Raw genomic sequence first — 15,597 nt, 5'->3', positions numbered from 1 at the left:
TACCTTCAGTTCTTCCTTTCCTTCTGATGAGGAATCCTGTTCCACAAGTTTGATGAAAAAAACAACTTTAGCCTAAGAAATAATGCAATGCATGTAATATATACCACCCACCTCTCAACAACTCTACACAGCTCACCACTCTCAAAGCAGATTCAACATGTTAGTTAATAAAAACCTAAAATGAACTCAGTCCATGATGTTCTGGAGTACTTGAGGACTGTGATTCTGTACATTCATTTACCATTAGGTTCTCTTTCTGAATGCAGTTGCCATATGCTGGCCAGGAGCCAGACGAGGAAACCTATAGTGCAGAGAACTTCCGTCGCATTGCACGCAGTCTCAGTGGAACAGCCATCACAAGCAGAGAAGAGAAACTTTCTTCTTTTCAGAATTCTGTAAGTAAAATGGGTTAAAAGGAAATTGCTTTTTTTAAATAATATTTTTTAATTTTTAATTTAAAACAAAATACAACATCCTTTTTTACATGTTATAGAAAGTGTATCAGTTGGTTACAAAAGACTTTCGTGCATCTCTTCCACAGTCAACAAACATAATTCATATTAACTTAAGTATTTTTAACTCAAATATTCATACATATCACCGTCATATCTCCATTTTCATTTGACTATAATTGTTTAAGCGTCATTCATCATAAAATATACCAAAATTTAATACATAACCACATACTGGCCTTTCAATTACTATTTCTAAAATCCTCCACTAACACTAAATCCTTATGCTGTTCTAGCTAAACATCCATAATATTTAATAACAAAGTTTTCTAATCCTCCTTTCCAAATCACTGTTTAAAGTTTACATCCAGTTTCCTTATGTTATACCCATACCTATATATATATACGTTGTTATTCTTATCCCTCCTTTATTTAATTATATCCTGTATCATAACATTTTCCCCTAATAATCAAAACTTTAACTGTATCTAACTTAGTTCTTTTATTATTGTTGTTGTTGTTATTGTTATTATTATTATTAACCTTTATGTATAATCCAAAGGGATTACTGATCTTCCTTACATGGGTGCCATTCAATATTCATATCCAATTATACTTATCATAACACTACACATTGTATACATTAGTAATATTATCAGTTATTTATTTAAACTATATCTATTGTCAATAAATTTCACTAAGTTTAACTAGTTTTAAATTATATTCTTCCATCTATCAACCTGTATCTTTCCAATAGCAAAACAGTCTCATATCTTCTGCCATTTGTGGTGCCAGTCCTCTAATCATCTTCTTGATCACCTTTGTATGGACTCCTCTTAGCAACTCCTTGCTTATAAGATCTCTCATATAATCTTGATGCCCTCTTTCTGTTTCCTTATTCAGCTTATCTTTGATTGTCAGCAGTGTTATCAATGCTTTTGCTAATAGAATTTCTCTCTTTAAATCCATAGATTATTTGATTTTTTCTTCTTCTGTATCTTGCCCTCTGGAATAAATTTCCTCTCTATTTAATTCCTCTTTCAGTATTCCATTCTTTCCATTTTCAGAGACAAACCAATCACCATAAATATCAGCAGGTTTAATCTATTTTATTCATTTTCCACTTCAATGTTTTGAGTTTTAACTACCACATTTTGCATTTGATAGACATCCTCAATTTCTTCATCATATTTTGCTGTTATATGCTCTTAAATCTTCCAGTTTCTTCTCTATCCTTTCATATGTATTTGATAATTTCTGTATTTCTGAAAGTATCTTTTGCAAGCTTGAGATTTCTGTTTTCTTTAGAAATTGTGCCATTCTCTCAGCTAACAAACACAGCTGCTCTAGTTGGAAGGTTAATAAAATTAAAAGATAGATTCACAAAAACGTTTGTTTTCACTTTTCTCTATTTAAAGATATACTTCAAAGGGACATCTGTGTGCTTCTCTTCTTATCACTCTCTGTAGCCAAGCAGTGAAACCTTGTAGTGCCAAGTCAAAACAATCAGAGGAGAAAAAAAAGTTTCATTTTCAATACACAAACTCCAATTCACAAACCCAGCCTCCGAGCAGCAGTGATACCGTTGCAAATCTAATTTCTTTTGTATCTTTTTTGTATTTCAAGTTAGAAAAAAGAGTCCCACCTTTAAATCAGTTAGAAAAATACCCACAGCAATGAAAGAGGAAAACTTTAGTCCATAGGTTACAGAGAACAATAAAAGAAAAAGTAGAAGAAGAAAACTTAATCCATCCGTTTCAAAAGGCTTGCATAAATTCCATCCATGAATATAGCATTTAAAAAGTAAGATAACCAGTGTCCAAAACCATTCCAAATTTAATTCCGCCGCTTGATTCTTCTGTTCTCCAATTTTGAATAATTTTAAGTTTTTTATAGGCAGTCTCTTTTTAAAACAGTAAAAGTTCCTCACTAGCTGGAAACACTTTCTCTTTCCGTATCCTTCCATTTTGGAACTGCCCTGACTTCGTCAGCCTTGGCTGGATTTTTTGTCGCCGGCTTGAAGAACTTCTCTTGCCTCTATCAGGGACTTTGCGATGTCCCTGGGGTCAGCAAAACGTATTCTTCCTGTTCACTGTCTCTTCGGGACAGTTTAGGTCCGATTGGACCACCCAGCAGCAAAAGTATTGGCTGCAGTCTCAGAGCATCGAGACCGCACGTCCATATCGTCGCGACATTTCTTGAACTGCTTCACTTTATTGGTTTAGTGTGATTGCTAAAGGTTTTACAGGAAGAATACCCTGTTCTATGTTCATCCTGTAATCTTTATGGTAAATACCTTCCTGCTGGTGTACCATTTGCAGGTAGGATAATTAAGATTCAAAGGCCCTTTATTTAATTTTGCATTTCTAGTGCCAGGATGTTCTAAACCACTGACTTATTTTCTAGCACATTCCCTTTGGGTTTTTCTCCTTCTCTTTCTGTGTAATCTCTACATTTTACTAGCACCTGTGGAGAAAACTATTGTTTTCAGTACTAATAAGTAACACAGTATCACTTAAAACACTACCTGTTGCTGTGATGTCAGTTCATTTCAAGGTCATGCTGGTGAGCTCTTTAAAAATCTTTTAATTAATTTATTTACTTGAATGGAAAGAGGAAAAAATGCAAAGCAATAACAAAATGTGTGAGGGGTTTATGTGTGTTTTATCATTCATAAGTTGCAAGTAATATCAGATTTTAAATCCACTGAGTAATTAGTATAATACATTTATATTGCTATATTAAAGGACATGTCTCCTAGATATGGGGGGTCCATTTCATTGCCCAGCTATCAATTTGCATATAACAAGGATGTAATTGAAACATCCAAAATATTACATCCTATTCAAATTTCATATTGTAGGACATCACAAAAACATGTTTTAATAAAACAGTATTCTCTTTATATCTCTAGCACCATTATTTATTAGATTTATTTAATTAGGTTTACATGAAACCTCCTCCTATTTTTCCCCATAATGACAAACCTGTGAGGTAGGTTGGATTGAGAACATTTGACTGGGCCACAGTCACCCAGTGAACATCTGGAGTAGGTGGACTGGAAACTTGGTCTCCCTGCTGCTAATCAACACCTAATCATTACCTCACACTGATCCGAAAAATGTATCTTGTTTCTTTTCAATAGAGGTAATAAGGGCCCAAAAAGTCCAAAATATTGTTTCTTGAAAAAGCTGTAATTTAATAATGTTTTAATACCAATATTTAGATGAAATGGAGATCTATTCCCCTTGTGCCATCCAGTCCTTAATATGAGTGTGTCAAATTGCTTTATAATTAACAATTATTATAAACAAAAATTACCAGCCTTTGGGGTCCCATAAGATTTAACTATTACTTACAATAACTTAGAAAAATGGCCTGAAAATGGCCATGTTTAAACTGAAATGTCAATAGATATTGCCAGTATATCAATTTAACATAGGACATTGAGAGAGAAAGCCATCGGAGTTACTTTAGGCCAGCCATATTCTCTCTCAGCCCACAACATGAGGTTCGGGTAATAAGCCTGTGACAGTTAATTCCTGCACAACAATGGATCAACGCTCGACTGAACCCAAAAAGTGGACCCTGCACTTGAGGGGAAAGGAAACAAAATTGTACAACACCCCCCACCATTAGTATCCAATAAATAACCTAAACATCTCATTCATCTAAACATCCATCAAAATAGTTTGCGTTATTTTCTTATATTCCATCCTCACATGGGAAGGATTGGCAAAATGTAATTTAGTTGGTTACATTTGCTGGGTAATTAGGGCAGTTATTTATTCCTAATAGTTTCTTTTCATTGCTCAATTTCTGGGCAAAGTGTCCTAAATAGCCAAATGAAAAGAAAAATAAGTGATTAAAATCAGCAGAGCTTTTTCTGCTGCAAATACTGTAATTTTTTTATTTACTGAATATGAGAATAAAAACGTTTCCCTGCTTCTTTCTTCAAATTATGGAATGCTTATTTTTTTTTACACTCCTTGGTTGATTCTTGCCAGCTGATTCTTTAAATTTCTAAAGAATCTCCTATGAAAATAATTCTTAAGTAATTGACTTAAGTACTGCACAATTGTAGTCAAAAGTAATTGACATGTTAAAACACATTCAACTGTGCTAGTTTCTGTACCTGAGGAATGGATATTTCTCAGCCTGTATACATTATCATTTAGAATTTTTGGAGAGTCTGATTCTTCATTCTTCATTTGTCATAATACGAAGATGCTATAGCCATGAGGAAATAAATGATCACCATCAGAATGAAAATTAAAAATATGCATGGAGATGCTTCAAATTTTCTGGTTGGGTCTGTTCCATTCCAGGTATCAATCAAAATGTGACTGTTCCAAGCAAGAGTGGTTCAGGGAGAAGTTGGAAAAGGCCAGAACTGAGGAGTTTACTTGGCCATGTCAATCAGGGACCTGAGTGGTGGCAGCAACAGCTGAGGAGAGGGAGCAAGGCAGAATGGGAAAAGAACAGAGGTGTCAAACTCAAAGGCCGGATTGCAGCCCGTGGGTGCTTAAATCAGGCCTGCGGGGCCAACCTGGAAATACCGAAGGATCAGCCCACAGTACCTCTGGCAGCTAAAACGGGCTGCATGCATACGCACACCCCTAATTTTCACCCTCCATGGCCTCCTGCAGCACTCTGCTGGCCGAAAACACCCGGCAAAGTGCTGCAGAAGGCCATGGAGGGTGAAAATGAGGCGCAAGGGGTCATGCATGGATCCCCGCACCCTGTTTTGGCTGCTAGGTGCTGCAGAAGGCATCCAGCCCCACCGCTGGCCCACAGAGGAGAACTACAATGCTGATCCGGCCCTCGAAGAAATTCAGTTTTAACATCCCTGCAGTAGAAGATTGAGGAGGGGGGAGAGGGACATTAGGGATGTGCTACAGCAGCTGAGGGAAAAGAGAAATACACTGGGAAGTTAGCAGTAAGTGGCTTGTGGGCATACTATATTAGAGCATTGGGCAGTGGCAGCAGCACCCAAGAGGAGGGAGGAAATAGCACTTAGACTTATATACCACTTCATAGTGCTTCACAGCCCTCTCTAAGTGTTTTACATTTATATTTCCTCCCCCAAAAATTGGGTCATCATTTTACCAACCTCGGAAGGATGAACTGGTGAGTCAACCTTGAGCTGCTCTGAATCGAACTCTGAATTGAGTTAGCCTGCAGTACTGCACAACCATAGTTACTGAAAATATGTATTTTAGTGTTTATGTATTATTTGTGCTAAAATAGAGTTCTGGCGAATTTGACGTTGTAAGTGCATTTTTTTCTTATCATATTCTTTTTATTGCTTTCCTAGCTCTGTACTGGCCACTTGTTTGCTCTTGTTGATCCCAATTTTGGTATTTATTTATTTCTCTTTTTCCTTGTTTTAAAAGGAAGTGTCCAGCGAGAGGAAACTGTCAGTGGAAGCCAGGTCCTATTCTTCCAGCACTACTTCCCTTTCCTTCCCTCCCAATTTGCCTCCTGTGCTCCCCTTCTATCCCCAGCACTCTTCATCTGAACTGCAGCACTTCTCCCATGATGCTCCAGTGACTAGTATGGTGGGCAAGATGCATAGACAATCAGGTAAATTATTGGGTTTTTAAAAAAAAAATATTTCTAATCATTTTTAAAAATACAAGAAAAAAGAGTGAACAACAAAAAGAAATTTCAAATTGTTAAAAATTAATAAAATTGCTAAAGAATTAATACTTGGGGTATTTACCAATTCTGGAAAACAATAATCAAATAGCACACATGTGAGCACTATAAATGAACAAGTCAATGACTAGAAGTGAGCATGGGTTTATTAAAACAGATCATGCCTTATTGCCTTCTGTGATACAGTAATTAAATTAGTGATCAGGGAAATGCTGCATAATTTACTTGGATTTCTGCAAGGCATTTGACAAAGTAGACCCCAAACTACTTGGTAAGATAGAACAGTGTGGGATAGACAGCACAACAACCAGATGGGTTCGTAACTGACTGACCATTGAGCATGCAATGGAACTACATCTTCATGGAGAGAAGCATGCAGTTGGGTACCTCAAGATTCTGTCTTTGGCCCAGTACTCTGCAACATCTTTATAAATGATTTAGGTGAGGGAATAAAAGCGGAATTCATCAAATTTGCAATGACATCCTAGGAGGAATTGCTTACACTTTAGATGATAGACTCAAGATTCAGAAGGTCCTTGAGAGACTTGAACATTGGGTCCTATTCAACAAAATACAATTCATTGTTGAGAAAAACAAGGTCCTTATACATAGGCAAAATACCCCAAATGCACAGATACCGAAGGAGTGTCAGGTGCAGAGTGAAGGGGTGACACAGTTTCAGGTTTCAACAACACAGGATAAATACATTTAAGATTCTTAGGCAACCCCAGTTATACAGTGACTGGGTTAATTACTTTAACAATTGGGAATGGACCCACATATTTAGGACCCAATTTCTTAGATGGTTGGGTGGACTGTAAGTATTTCGTGGAGAGGTAAACACTATCACCTACTTTGAAATCTTTTGGCTTCATGTGTTTTTGTCAGCTTGTTTCTTATGTGCTTGATGTGCCTCCTTCAGTGTCTTACGGGCAAAGAGAGGGGGGAAAGAGAGAGAGAAAGAAAGGGGGAGAGAAAGAAAGAGAGAGAGAAAGACAAGGGACCCAGAGACAGATTGACAAAGAGACTATGTTACTGGTTGGGAGTGAGTGATGTCGAGTTGGCCACGCCCAACCAGGTTTTGTGGCTCCCCATATTTTCTTTTCTGTGGGAAAGTGTCCAAATGGCTCTTTGAGTGTTTAAAGTTGTAGATCCCTGTCTAGATCCTCAAGAAAATAGCTCAGTACTGATTGGAACAGACTGTAGAAGCTGATAATTAAATTCAAGAATAAAGTATGTAATGTCCCTTATTGCACCTTTCCAGACTTTCATTAGAAAAGTTTCTCAAAGCAAATGATTTTGTCAGCTGTAGTTCTTCTGTTATGAGTAGTCTAGAATTAATTTCTTGTCGTAGGATTGGTATTAAGTATGCAAAGACTCAAACTCCTTTCCTGATATGTATTTTTGTTGCTCTTCAACTAAGGATAGGTAAAATAATATTTTTCAATTTGTTCATTTTTCAGGAAATTGGAAGAATATCCAAAAGTGTCTAACTGTGCCAGACAGGAATGCAGCTTTCCACACAGAAGATAAATCATGCCTGCCACTGAATTATGGGAACGCCATTTTCAAACAGAACCGGTCCTCTCAAGGGCAAACACCTTTTAATATATCTTTAGACAGTGGAACATCGAATGCTTCTAACCACTGGCTACAGAGAAGTCATGCTGGCCAAGAGCTAGCAACAGCATCAGATAGCGAAGCAGCGCATGGGGAATCTCCCACCCAGATGAGTGAGGACTCACAAGAGCCTCTGCCCCAATGGCCATTCCCTCAGGAAAAGGACAAGGCTGGTGCTCTTGGCTGGAGGAAGTCTCCTGGCAGGGGTTATGGGACAGTCTCACATGGGACTTTAGGACACAAAGGCTTTCAGAGTGGCTTCCTGGTTTCTCAGCAAGCCAAGGCCCGAAGCCCAAAGCGTGTTGATATGCCCCCAGATGAAGACTGGCGACAGCACACCTTTGCTCCACAGCCTGCCACAAGAAGCTTCTTCGTCCACTCTGGAAATGCCCTGTAAAACCCTGGCTTGTGCAGCAGTTGCCTCCATGCACAGCCATGACTGGTGAGATGGCACCCTTCTGTTGGGCTGTTCCTTTTGAAAGAGGCTCTTGTCTGAACTGAAGATACTGAAATGCAATTGATATAAGATAGCAAGATTTTTTTTCCAACCAGTTGTTGCTAGTTTTGTCTTTGAAATAGTTATATCGTTGCCGAAAACTAACTGCACTTTATTTCTTTGTATGTACTGCTGTTTTATAAGAACCTTGTCAGCAATTCCATTCCTAACCTTTTGCTATAGAAATGGTTTAAGGCTCATTTGCAGTAGAAGAGAGGGCAAGATTTGCATTTGGACTAAAATTAAATCCTCTGATGTTTCTATAGGCTGTATTTGGTGAATTTATGTATCATGTTAAGTAGCACTAGAAAGCCTATGTGCCAACTTCCAATTCAGTGTTATGTTCTTCTGCTTCATTATATGCTGGGGGGAGAGGGGGGAGATTTCAGACCTTTCTACATGTTCATAATTTAATAAGATATAGGCACAGATAACTCCTATAGGGGCTAGAGAGGGAGTGGTGAGAAGATATGGCGCTAGCCCATTTCTCATTTTTTTCAAAGTAGACTACTAGGATTTGAAGTAGCACGTTTAATAAACACAGAATCACTGTAACTATTTTAGGCTCTGACATACTTGCCTTTGTAAGTTTTTTCAAAGAAATAAATGAAATAGTTATGTTTATTGAATTATTATTAATTGCTTTCTTATTTTCAGAAATGTGTTTCCCAAATTCTTTCACTGTTCATTTTTTCTCTTTTGTGATATTAAATATTTTATGTGTGTTTTATAAGATTATGATTTACAATAAAACTGTCAGGGTTCCAAATAGCATCCAAAATTAAATCAGAATCCAAGGCAAATGATTCCTCAAAGTTCCAATTTATTAAGAGAGCCATGTTGGCACATCTGGGAAAACCTGAATCTGAAGGCTTCCCAGTTTTCCCACACAGTTGAAAGATCTTGCCCCCACACTCACAAGTCCCATCGCATGGTCCAATCTTCCACTGCCATGCTGTCAGCTTCCACCCATCCAGTTCTGGTCAGGTTCAGAGGTGCAGAGACAAAGGATGACCTTGGCTTTCTAGAAAGAATTTTGTTATGGCTACATATCATCTAACTCCCTACAATCCCCCTCCAATTTTCCCGCAATAGAAAATGCATAGTAGAATAAAACAAAGTGTGGCAGACCTGAGGTCCAAAAGAAAAGATGGCTGGCAGGCCTGACAAGAACAGTTGTGAACGATGCAGACAAAATACACCCTATTTAAAGGCCCTGTTAAGAAGTTAATATCCTCATCCTGATTTTCATTCTTTCTATATACCCCAAATGTCATTAAGACCCTTCAGACGGCTTCCACCATCCACATTTATAATGCAACCTGAAAGGCATTTAGTACCTGGTGTCAGGAGGGGTACATAGATCCTACATTGGCCTCTATGGTGGATGTACTGGAATTCCTGCAGGAAGGTTTAGAAAAAGGACTCTCATCAAACAAACTTTGACAACAGGTCGCAACTTTGGCCTCTTCTATTAGTATAGGGTTTTTTAGTTCTCTAGCTCACCATAGTAGAGTTAGAACCTTTCTCAGGGGCGCCTCTAATTTGCTGCCCCCAACGATACACCTTTATCCCACCTGGGATTTGCCCAAGGTGTTACAGGCACTGACCACAGCACCTTTTGAACCCTTAAGGGAGGCTAGTCTTCACCTCCTCTCTTGTAAGGTGTCATTCCTAGTGGCTATCATATCTGCCAGACTTATATTAGAATTGGCAATGTCGTCAATGAGAAAGGATTTCTGTGTGTTTCATGCGAACAGGGTGGTCCTGCGGGTGGACCCTGCCTTTATGCCTAAGGTTAGCTTCTTGTTTCACCGAGCACAGAAGTTAATACTGCCAACTTCTGTCCTAGGCCTCAGCATGCTTTAGAAAGGCAATGCGATATTTTAGATGTACAGAAAGCCCTCCGCATTTATATTTCTAGAACATCTTCATTCAGGAAGACCGAAGCAGTTTGTATCCTTTTAACCATCAACTCTGGGTCACAGGGTGATACCTTCCACAATGGGTCGTTGGCTAAGAGCTTGTATTGCCAGAGCATATGAGAGCCAGGCTCTCCCAGGGCCCAGGGGGGTCACAAGCCATTCTACAAGTGCGGCTACTACAGCTGCTTGGGGTACTCAGGCATCAATAGAAGAGATATCTAGGGCAGCAATGTGGACATCACCAGTGTCATTCATCCACCATTGTAGACTGATGCATACTCTTCTGCAGAAGCAGCTTTTGATCGCTGTGCCTCAGAAGGTGATTGAGGAGGATGGCACTTTGGGCCAAGACAGATAGGACTTCCAAGACTTTGGTGTGTCCCATCCTGGACTCTCCCGTCGATACCATGGAGAAGGGGCATTGGTCTTACCTGTGAACGCCCTTTTTCATGATGATGGACGCGAGAGTCCAGACCTATCTGGTTGACTGCTTGGCCAGTGGCGAAGAGGTGAAGTTTGTACTGGACAGAGTACAAGATTCCACTCGCTTCATCTTCATTGTTCAAAACTGAGGACCGTTGCCAAGGAGGCATGTCTTCAAAATTTCAATACAGTCAACAAGATAGCAGGCTAGAATAATCTATCCTATCCTGGACTTTCTTCCTTAAAAGATTGATTTTCTTGAAATTGAAAGTATGCCACAGTTACTAAAAAGAGTCATAATTTAATTAAAATCTCCATCCAAATTAGCCAGATTAAAAACTGAGGGAATAATTCTGTGTAAAACATCTGGGTGACTTTCTGTTGGACCTTAGTAATTAAAAAGGGGTCTCTTATAGTAACTTCTAAATACTAATTTAATTGTCACTAGTTTATGGTTTTGCAAAGCCATCTTTGTTCACCATATGTACTGTGCCAGCTCCCCTGAAAGTTGGAGGGCAATCAACTTTGGAAGATCTGTATAGGAAATGAATCTAAATCTGGCCTGGATCTAGGAAGAGCAGACTGCCTGTTAACAGGACCATATCTATATGTACCTGCAAGGAGACTAAAGGAGAGCAGCTTTTGCAAGGTTAAACACAAGGAGATAATGTGATTAGCCATCTTGCTCCCAATCACAGCAGAGGCTCAACTGTCCAACTAGTGAATAAACAAGGACACACTCTCAGGAGATTTAAATTCTCAAAAGTAAAACTTTATTGGATACACCATATCGGTACTGAAAAAAACAAAACCAACTCTGGTTTTCCCGCGCAAATGTTTGTCCAGTTAAACAATATTTTCCCCTTCTCCCCACCCCAGGGTGATTGTCCATTTATGAGACATTCTTTTGTTATAGAAACAGTCCCTCTCTTTCCTTGATGCTCTCACAATCTCTGCATTCATTCTCTACATTTCATTTCCACCTTCCATCCCCCCAGTTCATTGGCAATTGAAAAGCATTAAAGTTTGAAAGAAGCAAAGTGGTTCAATCTTGACAGATACTAAGTTAGCAGACATCACTTTCAGGAATTAACTGATAAATTATTTCTAAGCTATTAGAGACTTTTGGAAAGACAAATTGGAAAATGTCAGCTCAACCTGCCTTCAATCCAGAATGAAAGAAAAATTTAATAATAAGCTTAGAATTTAAAGAATATGAAATAAACAGCAAATAGCTAAACAATATTTAATCTTAGAAAACTATAAATTGACTAAGGCAGGGGTGTCCAACTTGGGAACTTCAAGACTTGTGGACTTCAACTCCCAGAACTCCCATGGGGAATTCTGGGAGTTGAAGTCCACAAGTCTTAAAGTTCCCAAATTTGGGCACCCCGGACCAAGGTTCTAAATAAAATTGGAATATTGAAATTTTTACAATAGTATTTTGAAAAATTATAAAACTGCTTTTCATGGGAAATATACTCTGTTTGGGTTTTTACAAGACATAATAAAGATGCACAATGTCATAATTTCAAAATTTATGGACAATTTCAAAAACTGAACATGCTTACATTGTCTGAGTGTAGCTCTTATCATTTCCTTTCTCAGAGTAAACAACATTATGCAATGCACACAGGAGTATGAAATAAGTAACAGCCTTTGTGACAATACAGAACAGGCACATTTAGGCAGCAGGTTTATTGTAAAGTACATGATGAGCTAAATTAAAGCAATTATATGTGAAAAATAAAAGAACCTGATGCATACTTAATTGTCTAGGATAATTTATATTTTTATACGCTCTTGATAGCTGGTAGTGATCGTCGGCTGTTTGCAGCTCTTGTTTTACTTTCTGAGAGTGCTTCCTACTGACCCACAATGGCCAAGAGCAACCGTCTGTAATCCCCACTTGTGTCACTTGAAATCATAGTGGCCAAAGTCTTCTGGTACATCTGTGTGAACAGCTGTTTGATCTGTACAAGATCAATCTGTCCCAATAGAAACAGAATAAAAATACAACATGGAAGAAATGTAAAGCCATCGCTTCAGATTGAAAGGACACTACAGGTAATCTCCGGGTTAGAAGTATTCCCTTAGCGAATGCTTGAAGTTACACAATAAGCACCCCCTAATGTTTGTGAACAAGTCCCAAAACTATGAATCTTGCAGTACCAGGACAGTTGTTTGCCCCTACGAACAGTTGCAGAGGCTCTGCAACTTTCGTCCTGAACATTGCCAGCCAAAATGGAGCTTCCAAAAGGCTGATTCGCCCCTCCGACATTCCGTTTGGGCCTCCAGAGGCCTCACCTGGCACGTTGCAGGTGGAAATGGAGCTTTTGAGGGGTGGAGTCACTACTCAGAAGCTCTGTTTCGGCCTCATACACCCCACAATTGCTTCCCACCCACCCAACCTGCAAAGCCGGTCACCTAACATGTGAAGATCTAGAAAGCAGTCTCCTTTCTAGCCTCTCAGCCATATGTGTCCTTCTGCAGCTCCATTCGAGCCAAATCTGCCCCTCTGATGCTTGTTGGGGCCTCCATGAGCCTACCCAGCCCATTAAAGGCCAAAATGGAGCTTCCGGAGGATGGTGAATGGATTCACCCCTCCAACACTCCGTTTGGGGCTCCAAGGGCCTCCCCTGACCCATTGCAGGCCGAGTGGAGCTTCCAAGGGGCACTTTAGGAGTCTATTCTCTGCAAATTGAGGCCAGGATGTTTGCAAATGGAGGGAAGGTTTTGGTCCTTCACGCCTTCCTCCATTTGCCTTGCTCTTGTTTCCTTGCTGAAGCCTGCAGGGAGATTGCATCCCTGTAGGCTTCAGCAGCCCTTTGCAAAAACTCTTTTTCAGCACCAGCAAAGCTTGGGAGGGGCAAATTCCTCCCTCCGAAGCTATATTCCTACCGGCAAAGGGCTGCCAAAGCCTACAGGTACACAATCCACAAAGCACTTTGGCAGCGAAAAAGGCCTGTGGCCCTCCGCACCTTTATCATCACTGGAGCCTTAAGTGGCTCATTGGTGAGAATGGCCTGGAAAATGCGCACGCAGCTCTTTGGGCCTGTTTCGTTGCCAAAGCTGCCTTCAAGTGGTTTGGCCTTGAGAAAGGAGGCCAGGAATGGCTCCCTTTTTCATCACCAAAGCCATCCTTAAGCAGTTTGATAGCGAGAAAGGAGGCCTGGAAGTGCACACACGGGGCCTCCTTTCTCACTGCCAAACTGCTTGATGAAGGCTTTGGTGATGAAATATGAAGGAGCAGGCAAAGAAACAGGCTTCATCTATGAAGTGATCTGTTGTGGCAGGATGGGGGGGGGGAGCAACTGTGGGGACTCCATGGGGGAATGAGGTATCTGTGGGTTGAGGGATGCCTTGGGTGGTCTTACGTAGGTGCCCTGTTCCATCACTAACCTCCACTCCCCCCCCCCCATGGCCTTCAACATTCCAAGGTACCTCACATGCATTTAATAAGCCACACATTCGATTAGCAAATGTGTGAATGAAAGGAGAGTGTGATCGCTTTCAAGGTATGAATCCTCGGGTTACAAATGGAATTGTAACTCAAGGACTACCTGTACATGTGCTAACTCAACCTTGAGATTTATCTCAGTCACATGGGAGCTGACTTTTGGACAGAGAAAAGGAATGTACAATCAAAAGCATTGTTCAGCATTAGAAATACCAAACCACGTTTTCCACTACAGTATTTGGAGAATTAATATAAATCAACCACCAATGACTGCAATACATAATGATTTCAAATTGTTGATATGTGTATGTCTATAAAATACATTTTGTATATTTTTCTCAGATTGTTTTTTCTGTTATAATTTTGCCTATTTTTTTCAATTTGTTTTTGTTGTTATATTTAAAACCAAATAAATTTATACTCTTATTAATACTTTTATTTTTAAAAAGTCCCTATTTATATCACTTTATATCATAAGTCATTCTGAGCAATGAGACTGGCACATTTCTTTTACTTATATTTTCAGTGAGTCCAGAAGAAAGCTGCTGGATCAAGAAGCATTCCCTGGTGGAATTACTTTAATTTAAAAAGCTAAGTTGCTACAGGCAACAGCTTTTACTAAAGCTCCAATGCTCTCATTACTATGAACTTTTCAACTGGCTTTTTTTTTCCTGTCATGAGAAATTCCTTTATAGAAAATATATAAAAGAATTTCTCATTTCAATAAATAATAACAATAATAGGAAAATACAGTTAGTCCTCAACTTACATCAGTTCATTTGATGACTGTTCAAAGTTAGAGAGGCACTGAAAAACTGATTTATGCTCATTTTTCACACATATGACTGTGTGAAAAATCCCCATGGTCATGTGATCAAAATTCAGATGCTTGGCAACTTATTCATCTTTATGTGTCCTAGGTTCATCACCTTTCGCTTTTTGTTTTTGACAAACAAAGTCAATGGGGAAACCAGATTCACTTAACAACTATGTTACTAACTTAACAACTGCAGTGATTCAGTAAACAACTGCAGCAAGAAAGGTAATAAAATGGGGCAAAATTCACTTAACAACTGTCTTGCTTAAGAACAAAAATCTGGGGCTCATTTATGGTCATTAAGTCAAGGACCACCTGTATTGAGTTAAGGACAATTCTTACATTATTCTAGTTTTTAATTGTTATTTTTTTCCTCCCAAAAGATGTCAATTCATTTTAAAATTGAATTGAACAGCTTAATATTAAACCCCATATTAAAGGTGTAAAAACCTCTTAAGTGATTCAAGTGATCCGTTAAGTGATCCATTGTGCAACAGCAAGACATATAGTTATATATACTATCAGAAAGTAAGCATTCTTACCTCACTACGAGTTACAATAATTCTAACCAGGGTAGAATCATCTGTGCCAGCTCCTTTCATGGCATGATGAAGTCTTTCTGCAAAAAAGGCTGGGCGATTTAGAGCACATTGTACTGCAAGAAAGCAAACCCAAGAATATGTCCACAAGTTAGCATGGGAAGTTAAAAAAAACATTTTCCACAAAAAGGCAGAGCTTTTTCA

At 39.1% G+C, this 15,597-nt stretch overlaps 2 protein-coding genes across 4 annotated transcripts in view; one reads left to right on the top strand and one right to left on the bottom strand.

The window, feature by feature from the left end:
- The window catches only part of USP54 (ubiquitin specific peptidase 54), a 107,055-nt gene extending 98,197 nt beyond the window's left edge, over positions 1-8,858 (top strand). For 2 of the 3 annotated variants that reach the window (XM_087701864.1, XM_087701865.1), the window contains 3 exons: positions 267-395; positions 5,849-6,038; positions 7,577-8,858. In XM_087701864.1, coding sequence (XP_087557990.1) covers positions 267-395; positions 5,849-6,038; positions 7,577-8,130 — 873 coding nt within the window. In that variant the 3' untranslated portion in view covers positions 8,131-8,858. Of the gene's footprint in view, positions 1-247; positions 396-5,848; positions 6,039-7,576 lie in introns of those variants that run through there. The other variant, XR_015695105.1, reaches the window with a different exon arrangement.
- Positions 8,859-11,327: 2,469 nt separating this feature from the next.
- Positions 11,328-15,597, bottom strand: part of ANXA7 (annexin A7) — a 36,073-nt gene continuing 31,803 nt past the window's right edge. The window contains exons 12-13 of the mRNA XM_014053635.2: positions 15,397-15,509; positions 11,328-12,565 (exon numbers count right to left, since the gene is read on the bottom strand). Of these exons, the coding sequence (XP_013909110.2) occupies positions 12,443-12,565; positions 15,397-15,509 (236 nt within the window). The 3' untranslated portion in view covers positions 11,328-12,442. The remainder of the gene's footprint in view (positions 12,566-15,396; positions 15,510-15,597) is intronic.

Source organism: Thamnophis sirtalis, unplaced genomic scaffold, assembly GCF_051295495.1.
Source record: "Thamnophis sirtalis isolate CommonGarterSnake01/CBP01778 unplaced genomic scaffold, rThaSir2_p1.2 scaffold_15, whole genome shotgun sequence".
Lineage (NCBI taxonomy): Eukaryota > Metazoa > Chordata > Lepidosauria > Squamata > Natricidae > Thamnophis > Thamnophis sirtalis.
The sequence above is the reverse complement of the archived record's forward strand: the minus strand, read 5'-3'. Positions and strand labels throughout refer to the sequence as shown.